The following is a 27524-nucleotide window of genomic DNA, read 5'->3' as shown; positions in this document are numbered from 1 at the left end:
AAATAATTTGTATAGGCAGAGACATCTAAATGTAATGAACTTGAAACTATTAACATGTACCACAGCACAAACATGATAGTAAATTTTATGAATTCATTATTTTTCACACAATGTGGAAAAGTGGAACTGCAGAAATAGGCTGACTTAAAATATAGTTGGAAATTTAGAGGTTCCAGGAGGCTTTATCCCAAGAATTCAAGGTTGTTTTAACATTCAAAACCAATCAGTGTAACTTACCACATTAACAGGCTGAAATAGAAAAACCGTATGATCATCTCAATAAATGCAGAAAAAGGATCAGAGACTCCAACATCTATATCTAATAAAAACTCAGAAAACTAGGCCTAGTAGGGAACTTCCTCAAATTGATAAAGGGCATCTATGAACAACCTACAGCTAATATCATACTTAATGGTAAAAGACTGAATGCTATTCCCTGAATGCTATTGGTTATCTACATGTAAAAAAATACAACTTTGACCCCTGCCGTGTACCATATACAAAAATTAATAGAAGTTGGTTATACATCTAAATGTAAAACCAAAACTAAATGTCCAAAATTAAAAAGACTGACCATACCAAGTGCTGACAAGGATGTGGGGCAACTAAACTCATATACTGATGATGAGAATATAAAGTGGTACAGCCATTTTGGAAAACCGTTTGGAAGCTTCTAAAAAGTTAAGCATATACCTAACATATGATGCAGCAATTGCCCACCTTGGTTTTAGCAAACAGAAATAAAGTGTATGTCCATAGAAATTTGTCTGACAAGTGTTCATAACAGTTTCATTTGTAGTAGCCAAAAAATGGCAATAATCCAAATGTACATTAAGAAGTAAATGTATTAAACTGGTTATATACATACAATGGAGTACTACTAGGAATAAAAAGAAGGGACTGAGTGAAAGAAGCCAAAAAAAAAAAAAGCACTTACTGTGTGATTTTATTTACATAAAATTCCAGAAAACTCAAACTAATCTAAAGTGATAGAAACAGATTAGTGATTGCCTTGGAAAGGGGGGAGAGGCAGGAGGGAGGGATTATGAAGAAGCAAAAGAAAACTTTTGGGGGTAATGGCTACACATACCAACTCTAGGACCCAACAATTTCATCCTTAGTTGTTTACCCAAGAGGAATAAACACGTATGTTCACACACAAAAAAAACCTACAAGAATATTCACAGCAGCTTTATTCTTAATAGTTAAAAACAAACAAAAACAGAAACAGCCCAGGTGTCCAAGAACAGGAAAACTGAAAAAACAAACTGTGACATATTCATACAAAAGAATACTCAGCAATAAAAAGGAATGAACCACTGATAGATACAAGCAACCTGAATTAATCTCAAAAATATGTGGAGTGAAAGCATTATGTTGCGTATGAAACCATTTATATAAAGTTTTAGATAGGCAAATTTAATCTGTGAGGCAAAATACTCCGGACGGTAGTTATACCCTATTCGGTGGGGTAGGACTGACCGAAAAGAGGCATGAGGAAACTTCCTGGGATGATTGCAATGTTCTTAGTTTTGTAAAGAGTTTGGGTTACAGAAGTGTATGCATTTGTAAAAACTCAGCAAATTTATACTTAACATTTGTGCACTTTGTTGCATGTAAGTATACATCAAAAATTTAAAAAACTAAACATTAAACTGATATGCATGTTGAAGTATTAGGGGAAAGTACACTGATGTGAATTTATTTTGAAATGAATCATAAAAGTAACATGGACAGATAAGTAACAAAACATGTAGTGTGAAACTCAGAATCCATGTGGTTGGTACTTGGGTATTTACATAAAATTTTGTCAACTTTGCTGTATGTTTGAAAATTTTCATAACAAAATGATGGAGGAAAGCCCTCAGTTTGGTCTTATCTTTCTATAATATATCCTTTGCCTGAAATAAATTATTTTTCTATTATATAACATAGATTCTATTGCAATACAGGGACCTGAAATTAGTCTCTGAAATTTCCTTGAAATTCTAAAAGGTAGATGACATATGTAAATGTGATAAGAAACATAAGAAAATATAAAAATTATTGAAAAGGAAGTCATTAATACAGTAAGAGTAATTACTAATATTGGTGTTTATTAACAGCACACATAGGATGAGAGTACCATTTTTCTGTGCCTTTTTAAAAAATGACTTTTAACCTCTGAATAAAGAATCGTCTTCTATGTCAAGTTATACGTGTGAACAGGCCAAGTGCATCCAAAATTTGGGTATCCAATCATCATTAAAAGAATACTTATTAAACATTTTCCTATGCACCCAACATTATAATTGTCAGTATGCTATCTGTGGCTAAAACAATATCATTTGGTGGGTTTTTTTTGAGATTTTTGGAGGAAATTTGGAAAAGTTTCTGTCAAACAAATCTGGATGGGTTTCCCATCTCTGCACATATTAATTGTGGAACCCCAGGCAAATGAACTTCTGTAAGCCTCCCTTTCCTCATTTGTACAACGGGTAAGAATACTGTCAATCATATCTCAAATGGTTATTTTGAATGTTAAGTGAGACAATTCATTTTACATGTATCACAATGATTGGTAGATAGAAAGCAATCATTAAATATGTTATTTTTAAAAATCACGTACAAGAAACAAAACATTCAATTGGTGGAAGAATGTGGAGTACCTTAATTTGTTTAAATAGAACAATACCATCCCCTCATTATGTAGTTTAAATAGTAACTATGATAAGATTTGTTTTGTTTTCTCCCAGCATTGCAAGAAATGTTTTAGAAAGTCAAAAAACAATAATCTTGCTGCATTGATACTGTGAGAATACAGAATCCTAGATGAAGGAGCGACACGCAGAAATATACCTCTTATCAGCTTAATATCTGGACCTGCTAAAAGAGGTTACCCTGCTTCACCCAGTCTTGCATTAAACACTCAGAAATGTTACCCTATAACGTTTATGCCTGCCACCAGCACCTGCTAAGTAGGTGAGCACACCGCTCAAGTCTAACACAGTCAGGTAGAGAGGTGGAGTTAAGGTGGGGCAGGAGGATATTAACCACCACTTCCCTTCACCTCCAAGAGAACGGCAGTCTCATGCCTGGCAGGTGGCAGAATGAGTAGCTGCAAGCCACTGTGGGGAGCTGGGAAGCCCATATTTTTCTGGAAAGGCATTTCTGGGAAGCATGATGTTAATATCTTCTGTTATACGTGTTATCTGCTAATTTCCCAATCCTCGCTATCTTCTGTTATCTTTTGCCATCTTTTTATTAACCATCCTGTTAACAATCATGCAGCCCACATTCCTACATAATGTTACAATTGCCTGAAATGAAGCAGTAGCAGAGTGTTCTTTCAGTTGGGGCATAGCCCTCCGTTTGTCCATGGCCCACAACTCCCTGCTGTCATTCACACTAAGTACCTTTCCTGCCTGGCCCATATGGCGTTTGGATCCTGGTCTAGTCTAATGTTGGCAGTGGTGAGACATTAGGAGTTTCTCAGTGGTCAGTTCATACCTAGACTAGAAGTATTCCACACCCTCACCAACAAAGCAGGCAGGAATTGCGGCTCTCAGATGCCTTTCCAAGAAAATGAGTTCCTTTTAAGCATTTCATCAAAAGAAGACTAACTTAAAGGAAGGGGAACTCAATAAACCTCTTTTTAAATCTGACAGGATTTAAGTCTTCAGACATCCTTTTCTGAAACACTCTTGGACATGGAGAGTAGGCTTTATGCTTTATTATAGCACTGCATCTCCTTTGAAACCCACACAACACTGATTTCTTTCTTTTCTCTGGTATTTTTACTCTCTTTCAAGATTTAAATTAAACGGGCAGGACTGTTTAGCTAGTGTCTAATTGGAAGTTTGGGGCTACATCCAGCACACTGTAACTATTCAACTGCTTTGTAATCACATCATGTCTCCAAAATGCTCTGAAAGCTTCAAATACTATATTAAAAAGTACTGTTACATATGCATAAAATGAGAATGGATTTTTCAATTAGTGCATGTAAAAGTATTAGAATTTAATATATGAAGACAGTTTTATCATCTTGCTTATGAGGTAATAATCACTTCTACTTTCCCAAATGGTTATAATACATAGGAGCAGATTCAGAAAGATTATATTTTCAGCCCACATATAAATATTTTCCCTCATTCTAAAATGTTACCAATCTTCTTTTCTGTTGCACAAAAGATGGTTTGGGGTTTGTTTCCTGTATTTCTTTGAAATTTATGGACTCTGCTACTAATTTCTTGACTTTGGGAATAGCTAATAACTCTCTCTCCTCAGCCCTGTTGATCATAATAAGCTGGAAATTTATCTGCAAACTTCCAGGGCAGAACAGGGCAGAATCCACATCACTCTTAATATGGAAGCAGGCCAAAACTGAAAGAAAAACTGAGGGATTTTTACGTAATTCATCCAAGCTAAAAATCCCTCATTTTAACCTTAAATTTGAATCAACAAAGATTTTTAATGCTGTTTCCTCCTCTTCTATTTTTATTAACTATTCTTTTTGAGGCTGCATCAGAGAAATGTGCTGAACATGTGGATTACCAGCAATTGTTTTTCTGAAACAGGAAGCACAAAGAAATATTTTCTCCCTTAGGTTGTTTTTATTTAACATTCTGAAAAATGATTATCTGAGTTCATGGATCATATTGAGATCAGTTCTAAAAAAGAAGAAAAAATACTCATTTCTCAACTAAGACAAAGCCAAAAGCTTTTTTAGCTTAGCAGTCAGTTCCAAGCTACTCCCGGACTATGTACTCTGCTACAGGGAGCAGAACTGGTGTGCTCCACCTTTATCTTACTGCATAGGTATGAAAATATTGCCAAAGTAGAATTGGAAGACACACCAAATAAACAGAATGGTGAAATGAATACAACATTCTTAGATGTATTAAGAGATAAATAGGGTATATGTTGGAAAACATTTTACTTCAAGTTTGCTTGGAATCTTGAACACTAGTCTAAAATAGAAATATAAATAATCAATGGGAACATCAAGCCAAGAGAATAAAACCATGGAAGAAAAGATAATTTGGAAACTAGAGCCATTTCCTGATACTATATACAAATACAAAACACACACATACATATAAGATATAAAATAAAATAAAACCTGTGATCACACATTTTTGGCTCAAAAGTATGTTTTCACATTACAGATCTGATTTCTCAAGCAAAGTTTGGTATAAAGGACACAGGATTTCTTCCTTTATCTTTTGTATCTTTCCCTAGTCTTACCAATCAAATGCCATACCATCCTTTAACAACCATGTTAAACACCTCCCCATCAATTGGAATTAACCTGTCCTTCTCTGCTCCCAACACTGTATGTTTATTTCACCACCTAGCTAAAAGCTCTAAAATGCTAGACTTCCTGTGACCGTATTCTAAAAATCCTTTACATAAAATGCAGTCCTCACCACCTTGTATGGCAAGAGTTCAAAAAAGAAGTTACAATCATCTGAAGTCAATACAAGATCTTTTCTGGAAAATACTGGAGAACTTGCTAAGCAGATAATAAAAAGGAGAACTGGACACAGCTATTGAGATATTTGGCTAAAAGTCTCATAAGTTACATCTCAAAATTTAAAATTATCTCCCTTTTTTTCAGAGCTTCTATTTGTGGTTTCTTCTTCTTCTCCAGGGTCACATACCATCTGGTAAACATAGCAGCTGAAGACCCTGCTGGGTTTCTGTTCTATGTGAAGCACCAAGTCTCTGTCAAAGTAGACTTCATGGCTGTATGTCTGCAAGGAAAACACAGTCAAATGGAATCTCCTCTTCATACAAACCACATGCACTTGTGTGTCACTAAACTGTCATAGCACCTATGCTAGGGATCTTCAAATAAACACTTGGAAGGAAAACAGCTGCCAGAAATGGCTTATTTTTCCTTATTTGTGGATATGCCAATTATTTAAGAGAAAAACATGACACAAAACGTGGAGAATGAAAAGAGCCTTGGCCTAGGAGTGTAAACACACAGATTCTATTGCCAATGCTGCAACTATCTCAGTGTGACTACGAGTAAGATATTAAACCTCTCAGGTTCTCCACTGATGAAAAAAGGACTGTGTAAAATAATGTCTCTTATTCTTTAGAACTTTTATATTCTATAATACTCAGAAGAGCAGACAAACGCTTCCAAGAGTCCTGGAAATGCTACATGCTTAGAAATGATCTCTACTAAATAACTGCGGGGATTCAATGCAGTATACTTTTATTTTTTAAAACATTACCAAACTTATAGAATGGTAAAAAACAAGGACTATGGTAAGGAAGTAGATAGCATGTCTCAGGAAAAAACATGAAGCTTTATCTTTAAGGCCGCTGGTAAGATGACATCCTCTAGTCCTTTGGGGAGGAAGGCTTAAGAAGTACTCGCTTTGCTCTGTGTGTAGTCCAATAACCTCTTTCATGTGGTTATTGGTCTGGGTGAGTTTGGACTGACAGGAACACAGTGTCAGTTCCAGTAAATGTCACCTATAAAGAGAACTCTTCCAACTTTGTATTCCATGGACTCTACTCACCACATCCCATGACTCCTCTAGTGGAATGCTTTTCAATAAAGTTCCATATTCATTACAGTGGAAATCCAGGTGAGCTTTTCCTTCAGCGTCTATTTGGGTAACAGCTACCACAGAAAGCAAATCCAACTCGTCTTCATAGTCCACAATCTTGAAAGTCTCGGGGAATAGGTAGATAAGGCAGAGGAAAAGGGGGGCAAGTCCAGTTATTCAGCTAGGATTATTTCTACATTTGTAGTTTAACTATTCTGTTACTTATATGTGGTAAGAAGAATGAATGGGTGAGAACATAGGGAGAAATGTGTGTCTACTTATATGCCTAGTAAAAACACCAGTCCCAAGATTTTGAAGTCTTAAGCAGTATCCTACAGATTGTGACAAAACAGAACCGAGTCTATGTAGATCTCAGCCCAAGTACAAATGAAATTCTCTCATATGACAGTAATCCAGAGCTTCTCCAAATTCAAAAGACACATTCAACTGCTGTCTCTGATATATGTGGTCATTAGTTCCCAGATAAGACCAAATACACAGAGCTCAGTTCTGAAACAGGAAGACGGCCCACTATGCTCAGAAGGTTCTTATGCCAGAAAAACATAAGTCATTTCAAGAAGAGCTGATAGCCCATCATATACAATTTGCCATCCTTTTTTTAGAAAACCTTTTTTAATTCCCTAAAGAAAGCAAAAAAAGAAAAAAAAAAAAAAACTGCTGCTTATCCTTGAGGGAGAATATTAGGAACTGAAATCCAATCTACAGAACAGGAGTGAGACAAGAAAGGTTAGAAATGGTTAATGATGGTAAAGACTTAAGGGAGAAAAACCTAACCCCAGAACTCTGTCTTAAGGAAGAAAACCTGGGACTCCAGCAACCTCCCAGGGGAAGAAGATCTGTGTCCAGCCATCCAGGGATGGACACAGAAAGACAGACACATCTTGGCAGGCAGAGCAAGTTTCTCTTAATCACCACATACTAATCCGCCACTTACATTTGGTCAAAGTGCTTTTTACTCCATTTATATTTTTTGCCTTTACCATCTATGACATAAAAATTTACATAGATTTATAGGATTCCTTTTTACTTAATTTTTTGCCTTAATTTTCACCTTGGTCAAAATTCAAAGGGTGACTTCTTGCATGGATGTCAGTGCTTTATAGATTTTAGTCACAAACCTTTTCAACTTTTTCTTTACAAGCTAGAAGTTTTTGTTTTTGAATCCCATGGTTATAGACTATCTCTCTTTGCCTCAACCTCCTTTTGCCTTAATTATTCTTGCTACTTTTTGGTAATTTTAGTATGTCTTTATTGAATATAGTTTCACATACAGGATTGAGAACTTCCTGCTTTGTTTTCAACAGACTTCTATAGTTCAAAAGAATAAGTATATATTTTTCCTTTATGGAGAGTAGCCACATACCGAGCCACCTCCAATCTTTCACTTAAATTTTTCATAAACTATCCTTAGAAGGCTACTCTAATATTTCTACCTAGAAATCATCACAGAAACAATATAGTTTTATGGTCTAAGTGGATTTAGTATATATGCAATGATTATATATTTAAAGCATGATAACTGTTGATTTCAAAAGTACTTTGAATGCATCTTTAACAGAAAAGAATAAACCTGTGACTAGCAATGCCAGGCTGAGGTCAAAGGCTGAGTGATTTACCACACGTCACACCCTCCTCCCCGGCCCATGAACAGTAACAAACACATCCACGTCTAGTAGGTAAAAAATCAGCCAAAAGCTATAAAGTCATCAGGATATAACTCAAGAATTTTCTGTTAAAGGAATTCATATCTATTAAGGGAGTTCTCTAGAAAGTGTACATATCAACAAAACAATAAGCTAATGGCATTTTCAAATTATTTCAGTTCTATGAACGTTTCTGCAAACAAAATCTTATGAATAATTTCAATATGAAAAGAGAGGATAATGGGGAAGCACTGGTGGAAATAGCATGGAGCATCCTGTTAACTAAGCCTGGATGGAGCTCACCCCCAATCTCTACCCCAGGGTCTGGAAAGCATCATTTAAAAACCAAAGAGTAAGTACACAATAGTTTGGTTTGTTATCTCTGTCTAAAGTAATACCTCTTGTTCTGGGTCGTCATCCAGAAGGTTAAAACTTTTTTTTACCACCCGTCCAGAAGCTGTAATAGTGGGTAAGTTTTCATTCTATCATATGGAGAGAAATAAAAAGATAATCATTATATGCAGTTAATAGCAAAATCACATGAACAAATTAGGTAGAACTAACCAATGCTTCTCCAACATCCACAATTCTTTCCTCAATTGAGAAAATTCTGAATCAGATTTCTGATCTTCCAATCAGTCAAAATACTGTTACAGTAAAGTTTTTAATGGAAACAAATACCAAACTAGGCAAGAATAAATACAAAAGTTACAGATATGTTACTTCACTTGCCCTTCTGATTTTGCTTTAGTATATAGTACAGCAAACAGAGTAGATCTGCTTTTGGAAATTTCCCTCGGCATGCCTTTCTTCATGTTCTTAATTTTGTATGCTAAAGGAAAAGACCTGTTTGGAGTTAAAGCATGGTATGTGACTTTTAAAGATTTATATCTACCCCAACTTACTCCAAATTTTCACAATTAATTAAACCCAAAAGTCAATAATTCATCAACAAAAACTTAAAGAGACACCAGAAAGGAAATAGAAATAAGCAAAAGATAAAGTCAATATAATCAGCTCTCTTCACATCTCGTGTGTACACAGGACTAGGACCCATGTAGACAACATGAACAGACATTTAGAGGATCGTGCTGTCCTTCTCCACCACATTACAAGGCAAACTCATCTGTAGTCTTACGCTCTTATATAGAAAGACAGTGATATAAAAGAATTTTAAAGTACTCTGACTTACTTTGTTCTCTCTGTTGGCCAAAATGACAAAATCTTCAGAGATCTGGTGCTGGGCACTATTATTTCCTACTTCATTTAGCTTTAAAACTCTGAAAAGGGAAAAAAGGATTCTAAGAACTTAAGACCTCAATGCACCATCATAGTGTCAAAGTTGAGCTACTAAAATGAAACTCAACAAATGAAAATTATATTAACAACAATGAGTTTTCCTCCCCTTCTGATTACTCTGAAATAATAATGTCTAATCACTTAGGTGTCCATAAACTCTTTCATCAGAGATTTTATTAAACAAAAATGTAGGAACTGCGACAACATAGGAGCTGCTACTGACGTAGGTAATGAAGCAGCTCGCTCAGGCTTAAGCCATCTTCCAAACTGGCTTAACAAAAGTTACTTTTAGGAACCTCATTCCTGCCAGCCTGCAAGAGTTCTTTATCGTTTCTGCTTTAACAATGGCCTTATAGTACAGGCATACCTAGTTTTATTGCTGTTCGCTTTATTGTGCTCTACAGATGTTGCATTTTTTACAAACTGAAGGCAAAGACCCTCCACCAGCAAAAAGATTATAACTCAGTTTATAGCAATACTCGCTTTATTGCAGTGGTCTGGACCCAAACCCACAATATCTCCTAGAAATGCCTGTAGATATTTGCGTTTTTATCTTTAAATTTAGAATGAGATCTCAGTGAACAACACTCAAGAGTTAACTATAAAACAGGATGGATTAGCAACTAAGCCTAAACTAACAGTTTTCATGATAGAGTAATATTTAAAAATTACAACTGACTTAAAACTTTTATTTCTTCTTAGGATTACCTTTAAAGATTTGGGTTTTCTGAGTGCAAATGGCCTAATAGGTCAAGCTCATTAAGCAAGATAAAATAATTTGCTCACTACCCACACAAATCTCTTCACAGCACTAACAAGCCTCAAAAGCACAATGTTCTCAAAGCTTAGAGTCTAAGATGTAGGCAAAGAGGGCGGAAGGGAGAGGCAGGCAGTGTGGCCAAGAAGAGGCAGAGGCCTTAGAGTTTTCTAGAGACAAAGAGATCAAATTATATTTTAAATTACTCAAACAGTTATCTTAATTAGTGCCAATATTTAAAAGTGCCTATCTTTTTAAACCTGGCAGAAGAGCACACACTCTTTGTGGACCTTATTTTCTTAACTCAAACTAATATTTTTTTAACTCTTACTAATTTTAAGAGATGGCTGGTAACAAACATTAAAAGTAAGGTTTACTAAAGCCAATCCACAGTTTTTAAGACTTTTGATAAAATACCATAATTTTATTTCATGAAGTCCAGTCATCCTTCTTACCCAGAGTGGACTAATTATTACGAAGCATAAGGAATAAAGAAGGCAGACACTGCCCTTCTTATTCAACAAATGCTTACTGAGCACCCAGAGTGCTGGGATTACGGGTGTGAGAGCTCATGATTCCAAAGCTAGATATTTAAACAGATAATCACACAAATACTTGTAATTAATTAAAATTATAAAAAAAAATTGTAAAATTACATAGTGGGTTCAATGAAAATATGTGGGGGAGCGTATTAGGAAATGACTCTATGAAAAGGGAATTTCAGCTAGTGCATAAGACATGAATAGAAACGAGGCAGGAGAACAGGTAGGGGAAACAGACTCCAAACAGAGGGAAGCAGCCTTCAGCTTTCTGAAGAGAGAGCACGACTGAAGTAAACTAAGTAGGACAGTCTCTTAGACCATGCCAAGAGTAACAAGAAACCATAAAAAGGTTAAAGCAGCATTCACCATGGTTAGGTGAATGCAGTCTCTTAGACCATGCCAAGAATAACAAGAAACCATAAAAAGGTTAAAGCAGCATTCACCATGGTTTTGTTAATGTTTCTAAACATCACTCTTTGCTGCTAAGAAAACAGAATGAAAGACTGCAAAGGTGGATTCTTGAGGTCTTATAAATAGTCCTATAGTAAGTTACTGTAGTCCCAGCTAGTGATGGTAATGGTCTGACCAAGATGGTGACAGTGGTCAAGGGCAGAAAGAGGCAGATTTAAGAAATATTTAGTAGCAAAATATTTCTGGCATGATCTTAGATGAGAGGTTTGGGCTAGGATATAACTTTTGGAGTTTTAGAGTTTTGGTGTATACATCATCTTTGAAGCCGAGGGAATACAGAATCTTGTAGGAAAAAACAGGAAGAGTGAGAAGAAAAGAGAATCCAATTAAACTGAGGACATTTTCCAATTAAACTGAGTAAAAGAAAAACATGAAGGTATACTAAGAAAGATAAATCACAGACAGAGGGAAACTTTTAGGAGAACTGTGGTGTCAGGGAAGTCAAATGAAGAATGTTTCAGGGAAGGAGAGGACAACTCTGGAAGACGTGGGTATACAAAGCCAAACAAGGTTTACTTCAAACAATCTGCTACTTCTCCTATGGTACGGCTGTCATTTAGAACAAAGAACAAATCATCTTCCTTCTATTTAATCGTGAAGAATTAAGACCTGATGAGGACGAACCAATGTGTCATTGTCTTTCACTCATATATCCTCCATCAAAGAAGTTATTCAAATGTAATATTTACAAACAATAATGATGAGAGTAAAAGAATAAAGTCAGGTTTTCTAGATGCCAGTTTCTGAGAAAGCACCCTATAAGCAGTTAATTATTTCCATAATTGGCTCAATAGTTAGCTGGGGAAAATTAAAGATGCCAATAAACGCTATCAAAAGCTACTTTTAACTTTAAAGTAACTAATGAAAATACTCACTTGACCTGATTTGGGCCAACATGTATTATTCTACCAGAAGCATCAGGATGAAAATAGATCCAATCAGATTCTAGAGAGCAGCATTCCATTTCTTGGATCCCATTTTTTGCCTGAAGTTGGAAAAAAATATTGAAAATAAAAATAAAATAAAATAAATTTTCAAATCTAACATCAGTGATAGATCAGTAAGTCAAAGGTACAGGGAAGAGAAAATATTAACCAGTTGTATATAAGGGCTGAATTAGGACACTCCAACTTGAGAAATCCAGAACATTTAAATTCAGAAATTTCATAGATCTAGCCTATACCATACGTTATACCTCACATATAATAAGTTACCATATCTCAAGCACTTAATTTCTATTAGGCACTGCATTAGACATTTAATAGTCATTACTTCATTTGATCTTAACGACATTCAGAGCATATATTGTTATCTCCATTTAATGAATGAGAAAACTGACACATAAAGAAGATAAATCATTTGTTCAATGTTTTGTACCTACTACACAGCAGCTCTGACTCCAAAGTCCATGGACTTTCCATTATAACTCTGCCAGAATTATGCACATGCAGTCCCTTACAACTTCTTCCTCCCTTCCCCATCTTCAACAATCTGTCAATCAGAAGAGTGGGTAGCACGAAAATAAACATGCATCCAAACCTAAAATCCCAGACATAGGTCATATGATCTCCTTCGGTAAGTCAGACATTAAACCCTAATGGTAAAGAAATGATCTAATATTGCTTAGCCTTTAAGGCAAGCTGAGAGGTTTATTTCACGGTAGTATATTTAGACATAAAAACAAAGATAAAGACACCTCCATATGTGATCACATATGTACATAAATGTTTTACCTTATACACAGGAACACTGGGAACTAATACCAACATGGATACGTGAACTTCACTAGATTTACTAAAACAAGTCATTTAATTTCTTTAATTTCTCCAATATAAAATGAAATACTGGCATCCTTCCTATTTGATACTCATAAAAGATTTTGCAATTTTAATGTATTAATTCCATTAGCATACACTGACAGAACACTATGTTTTGGTATCACACTAGGTGTTTGTACTGAAACAAATTTAACAAAGTCCTTGCCATCAAGAAGCTCATAGTCAAGAGAAGAGGCAAAAATAAACAGAATAATAAGGCATTGGAGAAAACAAAGTTATCGCATCATATACAGGATATTATCAAGCATCCAACCCAGGTGAGCAGAATTTCAGGAACAGGAAAAAGCTTGAACTAAGCCTTAAAAGATGAGCAGAAAATGGCAAGAAAGAAGCATTAAAATAAAAAACACAGCAGTGATAATCCTTACAGCAAGTTTGTGCATAAACATGAGCAGCAGTTTAACTTGATGGCAAGTTAAACTGAGAAGCATAGTGCCCAGCTGTGAGACTGGAGAAGTAGCCTGGGGCTACACCACAAGGGCTTCATAGGGCAGGCTTTCTTTTTTCTTCTTCTTTTTTTTTTTTTTTAAGGAGGGCACAGCTCACAGTGGCCCATGCGGGGACAGAACCACCAACCTTGGTGTTATCAGCACCACGCTCAAACCAACTGAGCTAACTGGCCACCCATAGGGCATGCTTTTAAAAAAGAATTTAACACAGTTTATGTATCAAATTCGAGAATGAGCTTTAATTTTTCTAGAATTTTTATAAGTATCTTAATAATTTCTAACAGCAATGGTGCTGTTATTACATTTCACATATAAGAAAATCAATGCAATCATTGAGATCAATGTGTCCATGATGGCAATAGCTCCAGATGTTCCTTTGTTTAATATAAAACATGTAACTACTATGCAAATCTTTCTTTAGGAGACTATTCTCTTTATTATAGTATCTATAACATGCAAAAGAAACATTATCTCTCTGTGTTAAATTCTAGGCAGCGTTATTACCAGATTCTGTAGTTTTTATTATTTGTTCAAATACTAGATTTTAAAGCTCCGTTTAACTGAAAGCTATGAAACATTTTCTGAATTCTTCAGTTCGGCTGCAAATGTGGTTTGGGGTTATGTACTCTTCTGACTGACAGGTGGGAAGGTAATGGACATATGCATCACTAAGATAATGTCACTGCAACAGAGCTGTCTGGCAAAACTTCCACTGGACTTGGCAATTATTTATAAATATGTTGAAATACAAATCTGACTACATGTTATAATCAGTTATTATAGGAGATTTCTTGACAGGCATGCTTGATATAGATGTTGAAGGCTGTTTTATACACACATAGACATGTACACACATACACACACACACGAAAGAGTATGTAGTATCAGTTCTTATTTAAGAAGACTATGTACTAAATATCCAAAATCTGAACTGTGCAGGGTTTGACTGGAAGGAAAAGTTAAATTAAAAAGACATGTGACAGGTCCTACTGGCTAAAGGATGCCCACTGGCTGGGAGGGGAGCAATCAAATCACAACACTTGTCACAGCAGGAAACTGCCCCAAGAGAGTCCATTGTAAAAGAGGATGACACTCAGATGGGCCACATAGGAGCTGCCACCTGTGACAGGTAAATGAGAAAATGGAAGGGAACAATGCTCCTACAAAAAGAAAACTGGAAGACACTGTACAGTGTTCCATGGTGGCCACAATATCAAGGGAAATAGATAAATGGATCCGAGACTGTGTTCGTCTTCAGCCTGGTAAAAGGTGACCTGTGACTATAAAAACCACTAGATCCAACAGTGACTGACTGAGCAAGATCCTCTGCTCAGGAGAAGATGGGTGTGGAATAAGTTGAGTCTGTCTCAGAAAAAGTAAATTTATTTGATATATCAAGAGGTTCCAGAAATAAATGACAGTAAGTCAACAACACAAAACAAAGAGGGAACCCACTCCTCTGCACACACATTCTTTAGCACTTAAATGTCAATCACTGCACTTAACGGACAGCATCTAATTTATGTACACGTTTGTTTTGAGAGTGCAAGGAAGTAGAAGGAAGGGAATGTGTCCCCAGCCACGTCTGGCATACAGTAGGTGCTAAATAATGTTTATTAAATGATAAACCAATGCCTAAATCATTTTTTAAGTGAAGAAAAATTAATTCAACAGGTGGAAATTTCTACTGCCTTACCATGTACCATTTCTTTCTATTTTGCCATAGTAAGACTATCCTTGAAAATTCACAATGCTGACATTGTGACCATTAGAGTTCTACCTGATTGTGTTCTGTAAAGCAAATAGCAACAAACCATGAAAAAGCAGAACCAACATCACATTCCACCAGCAATTTCAGAGGCAGACAGCCTGAACGGATTCCATCCATGATTCCCACTAGAGTTTGAGAAATGTTTTGCATGGGATCCCTTGCTGAGAGATTGGTAAGAAAAAAAACCTAAGATATCTCAGGTGTCCTCAAAATTTTCAAGTGTTAATGTTTTAAAATTCCGGGTAGCACACACAAGCCTTTGCTATACTCTTTGTATTTTTCTATAATATACATTGTTCACAAATTATACAAACATTAAAAAGCAACTCTTAGGAACATGGACCTATTAGAGAAGAAAAGTTCTGATACAAATTTACCGCTAAAAGGTCTGATCATTCATGATTTACCAAGGAATTGTCTTTAAGGGCACAAATATGGAAAACTCCTTTCTGTTTCTTCTTATTAGGTGTGATGATGTAGTGCCAAGGGTGGCCTCCGATCTGAAAGGCGTTCTCCAGGGAGGATACCTCAAAAAGCAGTGGTGGTGTGTCTACAGAGATGGGCAAAAGGAATGCATTAGCTAGCTCTGTTCTGGTAGCCTTGGGACATTCATGAACTAATTCAACCTTTCTATGCATGCATCATCTATGAGTTTCCATTAATGAAAAATTACTATGTTCAAGGAAGTAAAATGCAATCAAGAGAGGCTTATTGCGAATAAAAAAGAAAGCTGGTAGGAAATAAATGTTAGCCTATGAGTCAACTTTCTAGACATCTGTTTTCAGGGTATGTGTGACATGTAGCTGAGTGGAGATAAAAAGTGGGCTGAAGGTGCTTATGATGGCAAAAATGACATAGTACGCCCCATAAAACCAACTGCCAGTTACTACACATCTGCTATGTACAAGACTCGGTTACATACTATTTCTAACTCTCATAACAATCCTACAAGGTAATTAAGTCTACTAATTCCTTCGAATGTGAGGAAGACATCTTTCATATTCTAGACTACCAGGTTACTTAGCAAATTTTACAAGAGTAGTCTTGCTTGAGATTTCCAGTGCAGAAGTGGTATTAGTCACATTGAATGTAACCACTTAGGATAGGTCCTGTCACAGTGGAAGTTTTATTAAAGCATAGCTGTTACTACAATTATCATCTTTAGACAAGTTAACTTTAAGGTAGTTCAGAAACATCCAGTCACTGTCTTTTGGAGATTTTTCATAAAAGAAATATAGGCATACCTCATTTTTATTGCGCTTAGTTTTATTATGCTTCACAGGTGTGTGTGTGTGTGTGTGTGTGTGTGTGTGTGTGTGTGTGTATGTACCTGTGTTTATAAACTGAAGGCAAGACCCTCTACCAGCAAAAAGATTACAACTCCAGGGGTGGGGGGGGTGGGAGATGAGGGTAAGGGGGATCAAATATATGGTGATGGAAGGAGAACTGACTCTGGGTGGTGAACACACAATGGGATTTATAGATGATATAACATAGAATTGTACACCTGAAATATATGTAATTTTACTAACAATTGTCACTCCAATAAATTTAAAAAAATAATAATACTATTTAAAAAAATAATTACAACTCACTTTAGTGCGACCCTCGCTTTGTTTCAGTGGACTAGAACCGAACTCACAATACCTCTGACATGTACCTGTACTTGCTTTATTGCAATGGTCTGGAACCAAACCCAAAATATCTCCGAGGTATGCCTATTATCTATTGGTACTTCTTAGTCTTCTTTGATGGCAATTCATTTTAGGTAGAGCATAAGAGATTTACTTTTGGAGAAATGCATAAGTGAAAGATGCAGCAGCTCTAGAAGAGAGGAATTCCTTTTGAGCAGCCCTTGTGAAATACCACATGGTCTGTTTGGGCAGGTGACTAATCTATGACTCCTTTGTTTACCTCTTTACCTTGAGAGTTTAATCTTTGGTTTATGAGACCACCACTGTCAATAAAGAGAGACATTCACTCAAGAGTCATGTTACATACAGAAATGTGTGCTTTGTTAGGCCTTTTCATAATGACCATTTACTACCTAGGGCTGTACACAGGAAAAAAGCAAATAATGAAAAATGAGTTCATAAACTGACAATCTTGAGGAGAAAGAGACAGATATAAACATATCAAATATATTTAAGATGTTCTTTTTTTTAACCTTTTAAAAAGGGTACCATTCTTTATAAAGAGGTCTTTTAAAGTAGTAAGAAAAATATGAACACCTCAATAGAAAAATGGGCAAAGGACATAAGTAGGTAAATTACGAAAGAATATAAATATTATATGTGATAATATGGTGGCTACCAAATGATGGTAGATGAGAAAAATAAGAAATACATTATCTATATATTATATATATTTATAGATATATATCTATATATACTGTGTTTCCCCAAAAATAAGACCTAGCCGGACAATCAGTTCTAACGCGTCTTTTGGAATAAAAATTAATATAAGACCCGGTCTTATTTTACTTATAGTAAAATATTTATTTTACTTATAGTAAAATATTTATTTTACTTATAGTAAAATATTTATTTTAATTATAGTAAAATAAAACCGGGTCTTATAATAATACAATATAATACTGGGTCTTATATTAATTTTTGCTCCGAAAGACATTAGAGCTGATTGTCCGGCTAGGAATTATTTTCAGGAAAACACGGTATCTATATCTAGATATATATATATATACATCTACATATATCTGTAAATCTATACATATCTGTAAATATATATAGATACATATATAGACATAGATAGATATATAAAATTCAAGTTTGAATTTGGGGTTAAAATATTAAGTAGATATGTTAAAGAGAATATAAAAAAGGTATTCAAAATTTTAAAAAATCAATGCAATAAGATATATTTTAAAAGTTTTCCCAGCAATTGTGAAAAATGGCCCAGAAGTAGCAGCAGACTATGCTCATCACAACTTTGATGAGTCCCCACCAACCCTAAGAGCCCAAATTTTGATCTCTAATACTATTCTCAATTTTTTAAAAATGTCCTAGAAATTCTCAGAGAGTAGCTGATTCCACATCTTGTGGTGAGGAAATAGGTGTAAACCATCCATTTGTTGCTATAAAGGATATTTACAAGGATGTCAGGGTCATGCTAAAAGAATAACAGAGCAAGCAAAAAAGGTTCCTATTGTCCAGACTATGAAGAAAAGCATTAAAAACTAAAACAATTATTATTAATTATAATGCTGAGTGTGACAGGTCAATGATACTTCAAAGGGGAGTTTTAACAAATTGTACAAAATGATGGTTTATTGTTTATGAGAAAAATGGCTATAATCGGATATAATATTTCTGTAGTTTTAAAATACAGTGGTACCTCGGTTTTCATACGTAAACCACGAATTCTGAAATGTTTGAAAACAGCCGACAGCTAGGCCTCAGGATCTTGCACTCAGCAGAAGCCACGTGACATGTTCAACTTCTGAGTCACGTTCAAAAACCGAAGAAGCATTTACTTCTGGGTTTATGGCGTTCATAAACCAAAATGTTCATCAATGTTCGAAAACCGAGGTACTACTGTATAGGGGATAATTACATTTGTTACTTTGTACACGTGTGAATATATCTGGGATAAATTCTTAGAAATGGAATTGCTCAAGGGGCATATGCATTTAAAATTTTCATACACATTGACAAAATTGTCTTCCATAAAGGTCCCCAACAGTAAATGAAAGTGCCTCCTCTATACGGTCACCAACCCTGTTATTTAACTTTTTGATATTTGAGAATCTGAAAGGACATATTTTATAAATATTTTAATTTGTATTTCTCTTATCAGTGACATTGGGCTTTGCCCTTTTCTAATGAAAAGCCATTTATATTTCCTTTTCTTTTGCACAGTATCCTTTGCTCATTTTTTTCGTTGTGCTGTCATTTTTTCTTATTGATCTGTTGACCTCTTTACATACTGAGGACCTTAGCACTTTATAGTATGTTTTGCAAATGTGTCCCATTTGTTGTTTGATTTTTGAGTTGGTTTATGTTGTGTGTGTGTGTTTTTGTTTGTTTTGCTATACAGAACTTTTATTTTTATATAACCAAAGTTATCAATTCTTCTTTTATGGCTCTAGGTTTTGTGTCATACTTAGATAGGTCTTCCCCACACTGAAATAAAAAGATTCTCCCAATTTTTCTTATAGAACTTTTAAATCTTTGATCCGTATACTATTTTGGTATAACGAGTGAGATAAGACTCAAGCTTTAGTGTTTTCACAAGACCATCTATTAAATAATATAATGGAATAGGTGGAAATTAATATATCTGACATATTAACATTGAAGAATTGGTCTACAAAAAATGCAGTATAAAATGAATCTCAAAAATAATATGCTGAGTGAAAAAAGTCAGGCAAAAAAAGGACACATCAAACGATCCAATTTACATGAAACTCTAGAAAATATAAATTTTATCTATAGTGAAAGAAAACAGATCATTGGTGGCCTAAGGCTGGGGTTTGGGGTACTTAATACATTGTTAAATAATGATAGAAAAAATTCTTTTCTTATTCTGCCTATATTAGAAAGGCCTTTGGAGTTTCACCTAAAAATATGTTTATTAGTTGGAAATAAAAGGAAACATCTTCAATATGACAAGGAACAACTCTTAATGAACTAACAATAAAGATAAACAGATATTAGGATCACAAAATGTTTTATTTTGAAATTTAGTCCTGTGATTTTTATATTTCTTTGTGAACATTAAACCATCTTTTTTATTCCTAAGATGAACTCTGGTCAGTAATGGTTTATTTCTTTTAACAAACACTGCTTCATTTCAGTAATAGCTGATTTCTTTTCTATTAAACTGCTGAATTTGATAAGCTAAAATAGAATATTTTTATTATATTTGTAGAATGTTCTTTTTTGTGCTTTGTCAATCCTTAAGTATAACAAGCTATTCTCTCTGTGTCTAAGCTTTATGTTTAGATGGTATGGTAATTATACTTTCCTTGGAAAAAACCTTTTTAGAGGTGAGTAAATTTTACAGAATTATAAAATACTAAGTGATAAGGGAGCAAAGAGGGTATCACTTGCTGCAACTCATTATTTTGCAGATAAGGAATCAGGACCGGAGAGGTAAAGTGACTTGCCAAAGGTCACTGATCTCTGGCCAAGCAAGGCACAGCATCTTCAGGCCTTCAGTTCAATGAATTCAATAGCAAGCAATATGCCATATAGGAGCAAAATGAATTGAGTTTGTAATTAAATTATAAGAAAAACACTTGGATGAATACAATGAATAACTATGTATAGGACCACTTATTTTTTAAGGTGAAAAAAATACTATAGTAGCCATACCTGTGATTTTAATATTACAAGGAATGCCAAAAGGAGCCTCTCCTACAGTTCCAGTAGTCCCACCCCATCTGCATGCACACCCTAAGTCAAGTTTCTGTTGCATGAACTAAAAACAAAACAAAACAAAAATGGTGTCTTTAGCTCCTACTTATTTGCTGTCTGGAGAGAGAAAAAAAATCAAATCCCCATGCATACGGGAGAAAATTTCTTTATTTACTCAAGGGCCTTTCTGGTTATCTTCCCACCCCTCTATTAAAGGTTACTTTGTCTTTCTGCGTTTGTACAGTTTTGTAGAGTTGAAATTTACACAAGTGCCTTACTTTAAAAGCATCTCATTAAAAAACATCATACCTCAGTTCAAACCTCAAGTCAAATATAATATGGCAAATTCCGGGTTTTTCTACCTGTTCAGTGATGGCTTGGAAGCTATAGAGTCTGACCAGTCCCGAACTGTACATCACAATCAGTATTCCATGAGATAAGGTAGCATCTGTAACATTCCCGAAAATCTGAGGGGAAAGGTAGATATCACCTGAGAAAAGACCAGAAGGCCAATCCTCTGAGTGTTCACAGTGGTTTGTGCATTTGCTTAATATTCAGGCCACCAATAAAACACTGCTGCCCAGCATTATAACTTAATTATAATTTAGAAACTTGAAAGTATGGTGTTATTAGGGTTGTGGGGGTACGCCCCTGGAGTCTCAGACTAGAGCGCTAATGGGAGTGTAATACAAACCGTTCAGAATGCCACAGCAACATTTGTTTGCTTCATGCATTTGCTTTACAGTTTTGTCATTATCTTTCAATAACAAATCCTATTCCTCATAGATACAGGCATACACTGAGTCCATCTAATTCTAAATGAGTATTTAGTCTACCATGCAGATCCTGCCAGGGACCTGTTATTTATGCTAAAATGCTATTTATAAAGAGACTTATTTTTCAGCTAATTAGAGGGTGAAAAGATTGAATCTAAGAAAGTAATTCTAATGAGAAATAGCCAACTCCAGAATTTTATCATTACTTTGTTCTTTAAATCTCTAATACTGTTTAATTGTTTGGTCATATGAAAACTAAACATGTTAAATACCAAACACCTACTGAGTTATTTAGCCTAGCTGACCTTGAGTAATACTTTGGTTCATTGTTCCCTTTCTGTTTCTGTTTTATGCACTGAACGCTGTCATGATTCTCTAGAGAGCTGTGATAAAGAACTTGATTCTATGCCTATTTTAATATTTAACAAAAGCCAACATAGCAATGGCAAATAGTCATAGAAATGGAAAAATTAGAAATTAAGTGAAAATCTGTTTCTATTTCTACTCGAGACAAATTAATGAAGATTTACTACCCTAATAAATGGCTTAAAGTATATTCTAAACCTGGCACTTGGCTAGCCTTATCATGCATGGTAAGTGAAAGGTATACTTCAATTCGAAGAAACTATAATCCCTCAAATGATAATCTTGGACATGTGAGAATAAATAGAAACAATTTATAACTTTGCTAAGTGTTCATTCCTGTTGTAGTCTGTAATAAGCACACCAAATTAGTTAATCTACAAACATGAGAACAATGACATTCATGAATTGTGTGTTTTGGTCATCCCTTTGAAAGTAAGTTACGGTTTGCTTTGATCTTGACTAGCTCATGACTTTTTATTCAATGATTCTCCTTTCCCAGTTTTGAAGGAAGGACTTGAGTAATACAAACATAGTTTCCAATAATGAGTGCTATAAGAAAGTAGCCACTCTATTTGAAAATTCGGGTTATATTTTGGAGTCAAATTAAGGTTCAAATTCCAGCTCCCACCACTTACTACCTGCATAATTTCCTAGTTGAATCCATTTTATGTTACAATGTTATAAAATGCTCAAACTGCCTGATACAAAACAATTAACAAATAACTACTATTATATTTTTAGGCTTTAGGCAGTTGAGTGTATTATGCTTATATAATATAAACTTTTAAAAATCCACTCATCTTATTTATGAATATTAGTAGATCCTCAAGAACCGTCTTCTATAATACCATATAGGTGCTGTCCTCTCTTTCCTTTCATATAACCGCCCCACAAATCAAGAATAGCAACAACAAAACCCAAAACTGAATGAGTTGGAAAATTTAAATATTTAATTGTAAGGTTTGTTTATATATCAAAAGTTTTGTATCTATACATTACAATTAAAATGAGGCATTTTGTTGCAGGTTTTCACCTTTCTTTAATGATCATTTCTAACAAGCTTTGGAATAGTCCTCTAAAAAAATACCTTACTCATCTCATAATTTTATAAAATAGTGGTTTATTAATGACCACAGGTATTCAACACTATCCACTTGAGAGGCATAAAAACATGCAGAAAAATAAGGGGATGATTAAGCTTTCCTCCCATGTTAAATGTTCTCATATTTTGATATGAAATAAACTAGGTCAGCAAGCTTTTTACAGTCAGGGGAACATTTGCAATCAAAACACCTAATAAGCAATTAAATGATGACATTACATCTTATTGTCAAGAAAATTAATGTTGCAATGAAGTCAGAAATGAGTTCATACCTTTTTGCTGATCTCCAGAATCCCTATGAGTGAAAAAGGTAGAACATGGAACACTGCAAGGTACAGCAAAACAGGCTGTTGAATGCCTGTCTAGAAGGAAAGACTAACATTACAAGCAACTCTCAAGAATATTTCAGAAACACTCTGTTTTCATGAGTTGAACACATCTACCTGTCCTAGCATGCAGTTGTGTAGATGTTTTCATGAATTGAAAATATCCATCTATCTACTCGTACATTGCAAAGTTATTTAAGCAGGATATAGGCATACAGATTTAAAATATCTCCACTATACCTTCAGCCCTTTACACACACACATGCACATATACACAAAAATTTATAAAAGTAAACATAACACTAAACATTTCTTAGCAACAAAATATATTTTATATACTATACAACAAAAACATTTCATATACTATAAAACGAAATATATTTTATATTGTATATTACTATATAATATAAATTAATTTGTTTTAATGTAATATATTATTAATAATTTTTATGGTAAATTGGAATTCTAACAATGAAGAGCCTAATCAAAAGACACATAGTTATCACAGTCATATCATCTGAAACTACACTGACATATTTATATGAAATGAGAAAAAAACATCAACAATAAAATCTTGAGTGATTTCTCTGCTTGAAGAGGATCACTTCCTTACTTTGAAGAACAAGGTCCAGTCAATTTCTTTCCACTATGGAATGTAAAATAATCTGTTGTACTACCCCAGAATGGCTTGAAGGGAATTTCTGAAACTTGTGGTAAACAATTTTATAGGATGCTTCAGAAAGCAAAGATCATTAGTTCTTTCATGACAAATCTGCCAACAAATGCCTATGGAAACAAATTCTTCATTTTATTGAATATTTAAAGGTGTCTACCTGCCGGGCCAATGCTGAGCCTTTGTTCTGGGCTGACTTGACTGCAATAACTTCCTGAGGAGTGTCCCAGCTCAAATATCTTTTAAATAAATGAAAAGAAGTTTATTCATTTGGGTCAGTTTCCTAATACTTAAAATTGAAATATTATAGCTATTTTATAAGTAAACAGTTTTTAGTTAATTAAATTATAAAAGCCAAGTATTTTAAAAACAAATAGCTAAAAGAATTCCCTTCAGATACTTACATGAATATAATTCTGTAAAATATATCATTTTAATTCTCCTAGAGTTTCAATAAAGTGTTTAACAGTATTGAAAATTTAGAAAATACAAAACAACCATTCCTGCTTTAAAATGGAAGTTATAAAAAGCATTAAAAATATTACTTTCACATTTTAAATGCACACATTCACTCCAAACATTTATATCTAATTTATAAAACCAGTAGTTAAAATAACAGTTCTTAGATTGTACTAGTAAGGTAATTTAACTGAAACAGACAAGGCAACAGACAAGGAAACTCTACCATAAAGTACATCCTACATATAAAATACTATTTGTAGATGGGAAACACAGGAAATTATTTTTTTAGTTTATCTGCCAACTAATATAGGTTAGTTACTTATGAGGGATACAAAAAAAATTATATAGGGTCTCTCTATCCTCAGATCTTCAAATGTAATCATGAGGGGAGAAAAAAAGAACAGGTTTATAAATGAAGATACAGATATACAATGGAAACTAAAAAAACCCCAAACAAACCAACCTTGAAATGTCCTGGGCCACAAGTCTCAAATTTTTATAATAAAGTCACAGATAATACCTGAATTTGCAATATGAGGCAAGATATATTTTCTCAAGGACTTTTCCTGTAGTTGCTGATATACGAAGTAGCCAGTTATGAGCAGTCAGTGCTATGAGTGAGGATTTATAATCTGATGGACTGGCCAGCATTTCCCCCTAGAAAAATGAAGTGTAAAAATGAAACTACTTCCTCATGAACAATCTCAGTGTCCATATAATAGCTACACACTTAAAGACATAATCGAATAAGTAAACCAAAAAAAAATAGTAAATGCACAAACAGAGAATTAAGACAAGGAAACATAAGATTGTGGGTAGTTATTTTCATCATTAACTTATTAAGTTTATTTATATAAAGTGCTTAAACAGTACCTGAAATAACTTATTATTACTTATTATTATTATATATACTTATTACTTATTATTACTTATTATTACTTATTATTATTATACCTTATTATTTATCATTAAGTATTCAACAAATATTAACCAATCATCATTAAGAGTAGCAGTAGCACTAATGATACTGTTATGATAACAATTGTAACAAGTTCTTAAAACTATATAGAATAGCATAGCAATTAGGAGTTATCTGCTAGAACAGACGTTTCTTTATTCTAAGACTTGTTTACCTTTTGATAGAAGTCAAAATGGCAAAAGGGAAAATTATCCCATTATCCACTGTGGCTCTATTCCAACCCCAAATGAAAAAGCTAGAATCCAGAATCAAGGCAGCCAGAGAACAGAAGATGGACCTGGTTTTAAAGATGACCTATGTCACCAATGAATTACGTCTCCAAAAGGGAGAAGATAGCTGCTTGGGCATACCTGCCACCGAAGAGCTACCACAAGGTGGAAGTCTAAGGCAGGAAGAGAAAGAGAAGCAAAAGGTTCTACTTTGATTTATAGAATAAAAAGGAAGTACTAAAAGGAATGTTAAGGATAGGGAAGCTGAAATTAATCTAGTATTTCTAGTATTTGCTTAGGCTATAAGTGAACAGAAAAAAATGATGGCATATGTATTTCAATATATGCTCCTAAAAATTTGTCTTGTTAGGGGAAAAAACGAGGGAGTTTTTTTGTTTTTTTGTGTGTGTTTTGGTTTTGTATGTATGTGTATTTTTACGTTTATTAACTACTGGAAGTCCTACACTAAATTCACAGGCAATGATGTAAATTTTTATCCTGTGGTGTCTTATATGTGTAGCATCTCATGAACATTTTTAAGTTTTTAAAAATGTGCTATTTAAACCTTGCTTATATTTAAAAAAAGAATATGAAGCAGCATATATAATAGGTTTGAACTATTTTCCAAAACCTGAAGTTATATTGCATACACTGTCTCAGAAAAGAAGCATGCTAATTTAAACATAGTTTCACATCAGTGTGTTAAAAACAATGCAATATGCTGCTTAATTTCTCTTAATGGACAATCTTGCTTCACTACAAATGAGAACAAAATGTTTAAAGGGAAGTAAAGCTAGGAATTAGGTTTCTAAAAACTTTATTTTTACAAGATTGCTCTAAATTTTTGGTGGCTTTGTACTAGTGTCTTCAAACCCTTTCTCAATTAAAAAATCTGTCATCCGCCTCCTTGCACCATTAAACATGGATTAAGAGGCTTTACATATTGGGGGTGCAACAGTTACTTTTAGCTTTCAGTAAGGAGTTGGAGAAGAAAACAAAGTTTTCTGATTTGTAAAAAGGAGCCTTCCATGAACAGAGAATAAGTGTCCAAGGGAAAAGAAAACTGTAGCTCCAGGAAAATACAATTTTATGTAAAAATAAGTTTTTTTAAAAAGTAATTTTAATAGTAAATTCAATGTATAGTCTTCTTATCCTTTTAACATTATTTCTGGTTACATATTGTGAGTTCTAATATTCTTCCTAAAGAACAACCAGCCAAATCAAAGACCTGATTAATCTATTGCAATTTTTCCTAAGTGTATTCCTTAGAACACTGATCCCATGGAAGACTAATATTTAGAAATATACCTCAAAAAAGGATGTCATATGATAAAGAGTTTAGGAAAATGGTTTGACAATTACCATGAACATTAGTATTACTATACATATTATTAGTATTAAAGACTCTGAGAAGTAATTCTACAAATAACCTTGTTTAACCTTTTAAACTCAGAATATCCCAAATTTACTTGTCTATGACCCAATTCCTCCTAACTCTTTTAGCAACTATAAGATATTAACATCTTATGAAAACAATGTTCTGAAAAATACACACTGGGGCAATGCTGGTCTGATGAAATTAGCTTATTATTTTATTTTTTACTTTTATCTTATTATTTTCCTAATAAGATTTGTGGAGAAAACTCATAAGAATCCACCTTCATAACTGTTGCCCATGACATGTAACAAAATAAGTATTTTGTTTCAGTATATTAAGTAGAATGATTTCTTAAACACTAACTATAATCTAGTTTATACTGCTTATAGAAGTTGCAATCAGTTTGTATTTTTCTAGTTTTCAAGATTTAAAAATGGTATCAAATTTTTAAAATATATTCTTTATGTGGGTTTTTGTTTTTTTTCACTCCAGCCAACTGAGCCATGGGCAGCTCAGCTCAAGGTGCCGTGTTC

At 34.2% G+C, this 27524-nt stretch overlaps 1 protein-coding gene across 4 annotated transcripts in view; it reads right to left on the bottom strand.

The window, feature by feature from the left end:
• Positions 1–1176: 1176 nt before the first annotated feature.
• The window catches only part of DCAF17 (DDB1 and CUL4 associated factor 17), a 33408-nt gene continuing 7060 nt past the window's right edge, over positions 1177–27524 (bottom strand). The window contains exons 4-14 of one of the 4 annotated variants that reach the window (XM_081051549.1): positions 24946–25082; positions 24124–24202; positions 23237–23326; positions 21083–21187; positions 20679–20784; positions 15750–15892; positions 12160–12269; positions 9408–9495; positions 8614–8697; positions 6522–6677; positions 1177–5738 (exon numbers count right to left, since the gene is read on the bottom strand). In XM_081051549.1, the coding sequence (XP_080907675.1) occupies positions 5571–5738; positions 6522–6677; positions 8614–8697; positions 9408–9495; positions 12160–12269; positions 15750–15892; positions 20679–20784; positions 21083–21187; positions 23237–23326; positions 24124–24202; positions 24946–25082 (1266 nt within the window). In that variant the 3' untranslated portion in view covers positions 1177–5570. Of the gene's footprint in view, positions 5739–6521; positions 6678–8613; positions 8698–9407; positions 9496–12159; positions 12270–12653; positions 12776–15749; positions 15893–20678; positions 20785–21082; positions 21188–23236; positions 23327–24123; positions 24203–24945; positions 25083–27524 lie in introns of those variants that run through there. The other 3 variants (XM_081051550.1, XR_013993528.1, XM_081051551.1) reach the window with 3 other exon arrangements.

Source organism: Rhinolophus hipposideros (genome assembly GCF_964194185.1).
Source record: "Rhinolophus hipposideros genome assembly, chromosome: 6".
In the NCBI taxonomy this organism is placed as follows: domain Eukaryota; kingdom Metazoa; phylum Chordata; class Mammalia; order Chiroptera; family Rhinolophidae; genus Rhinolophus; species Rhinolophus hipposideros.
This window is presented reverse-complemented; position numbering and strand designations above follow the sequence as displayed.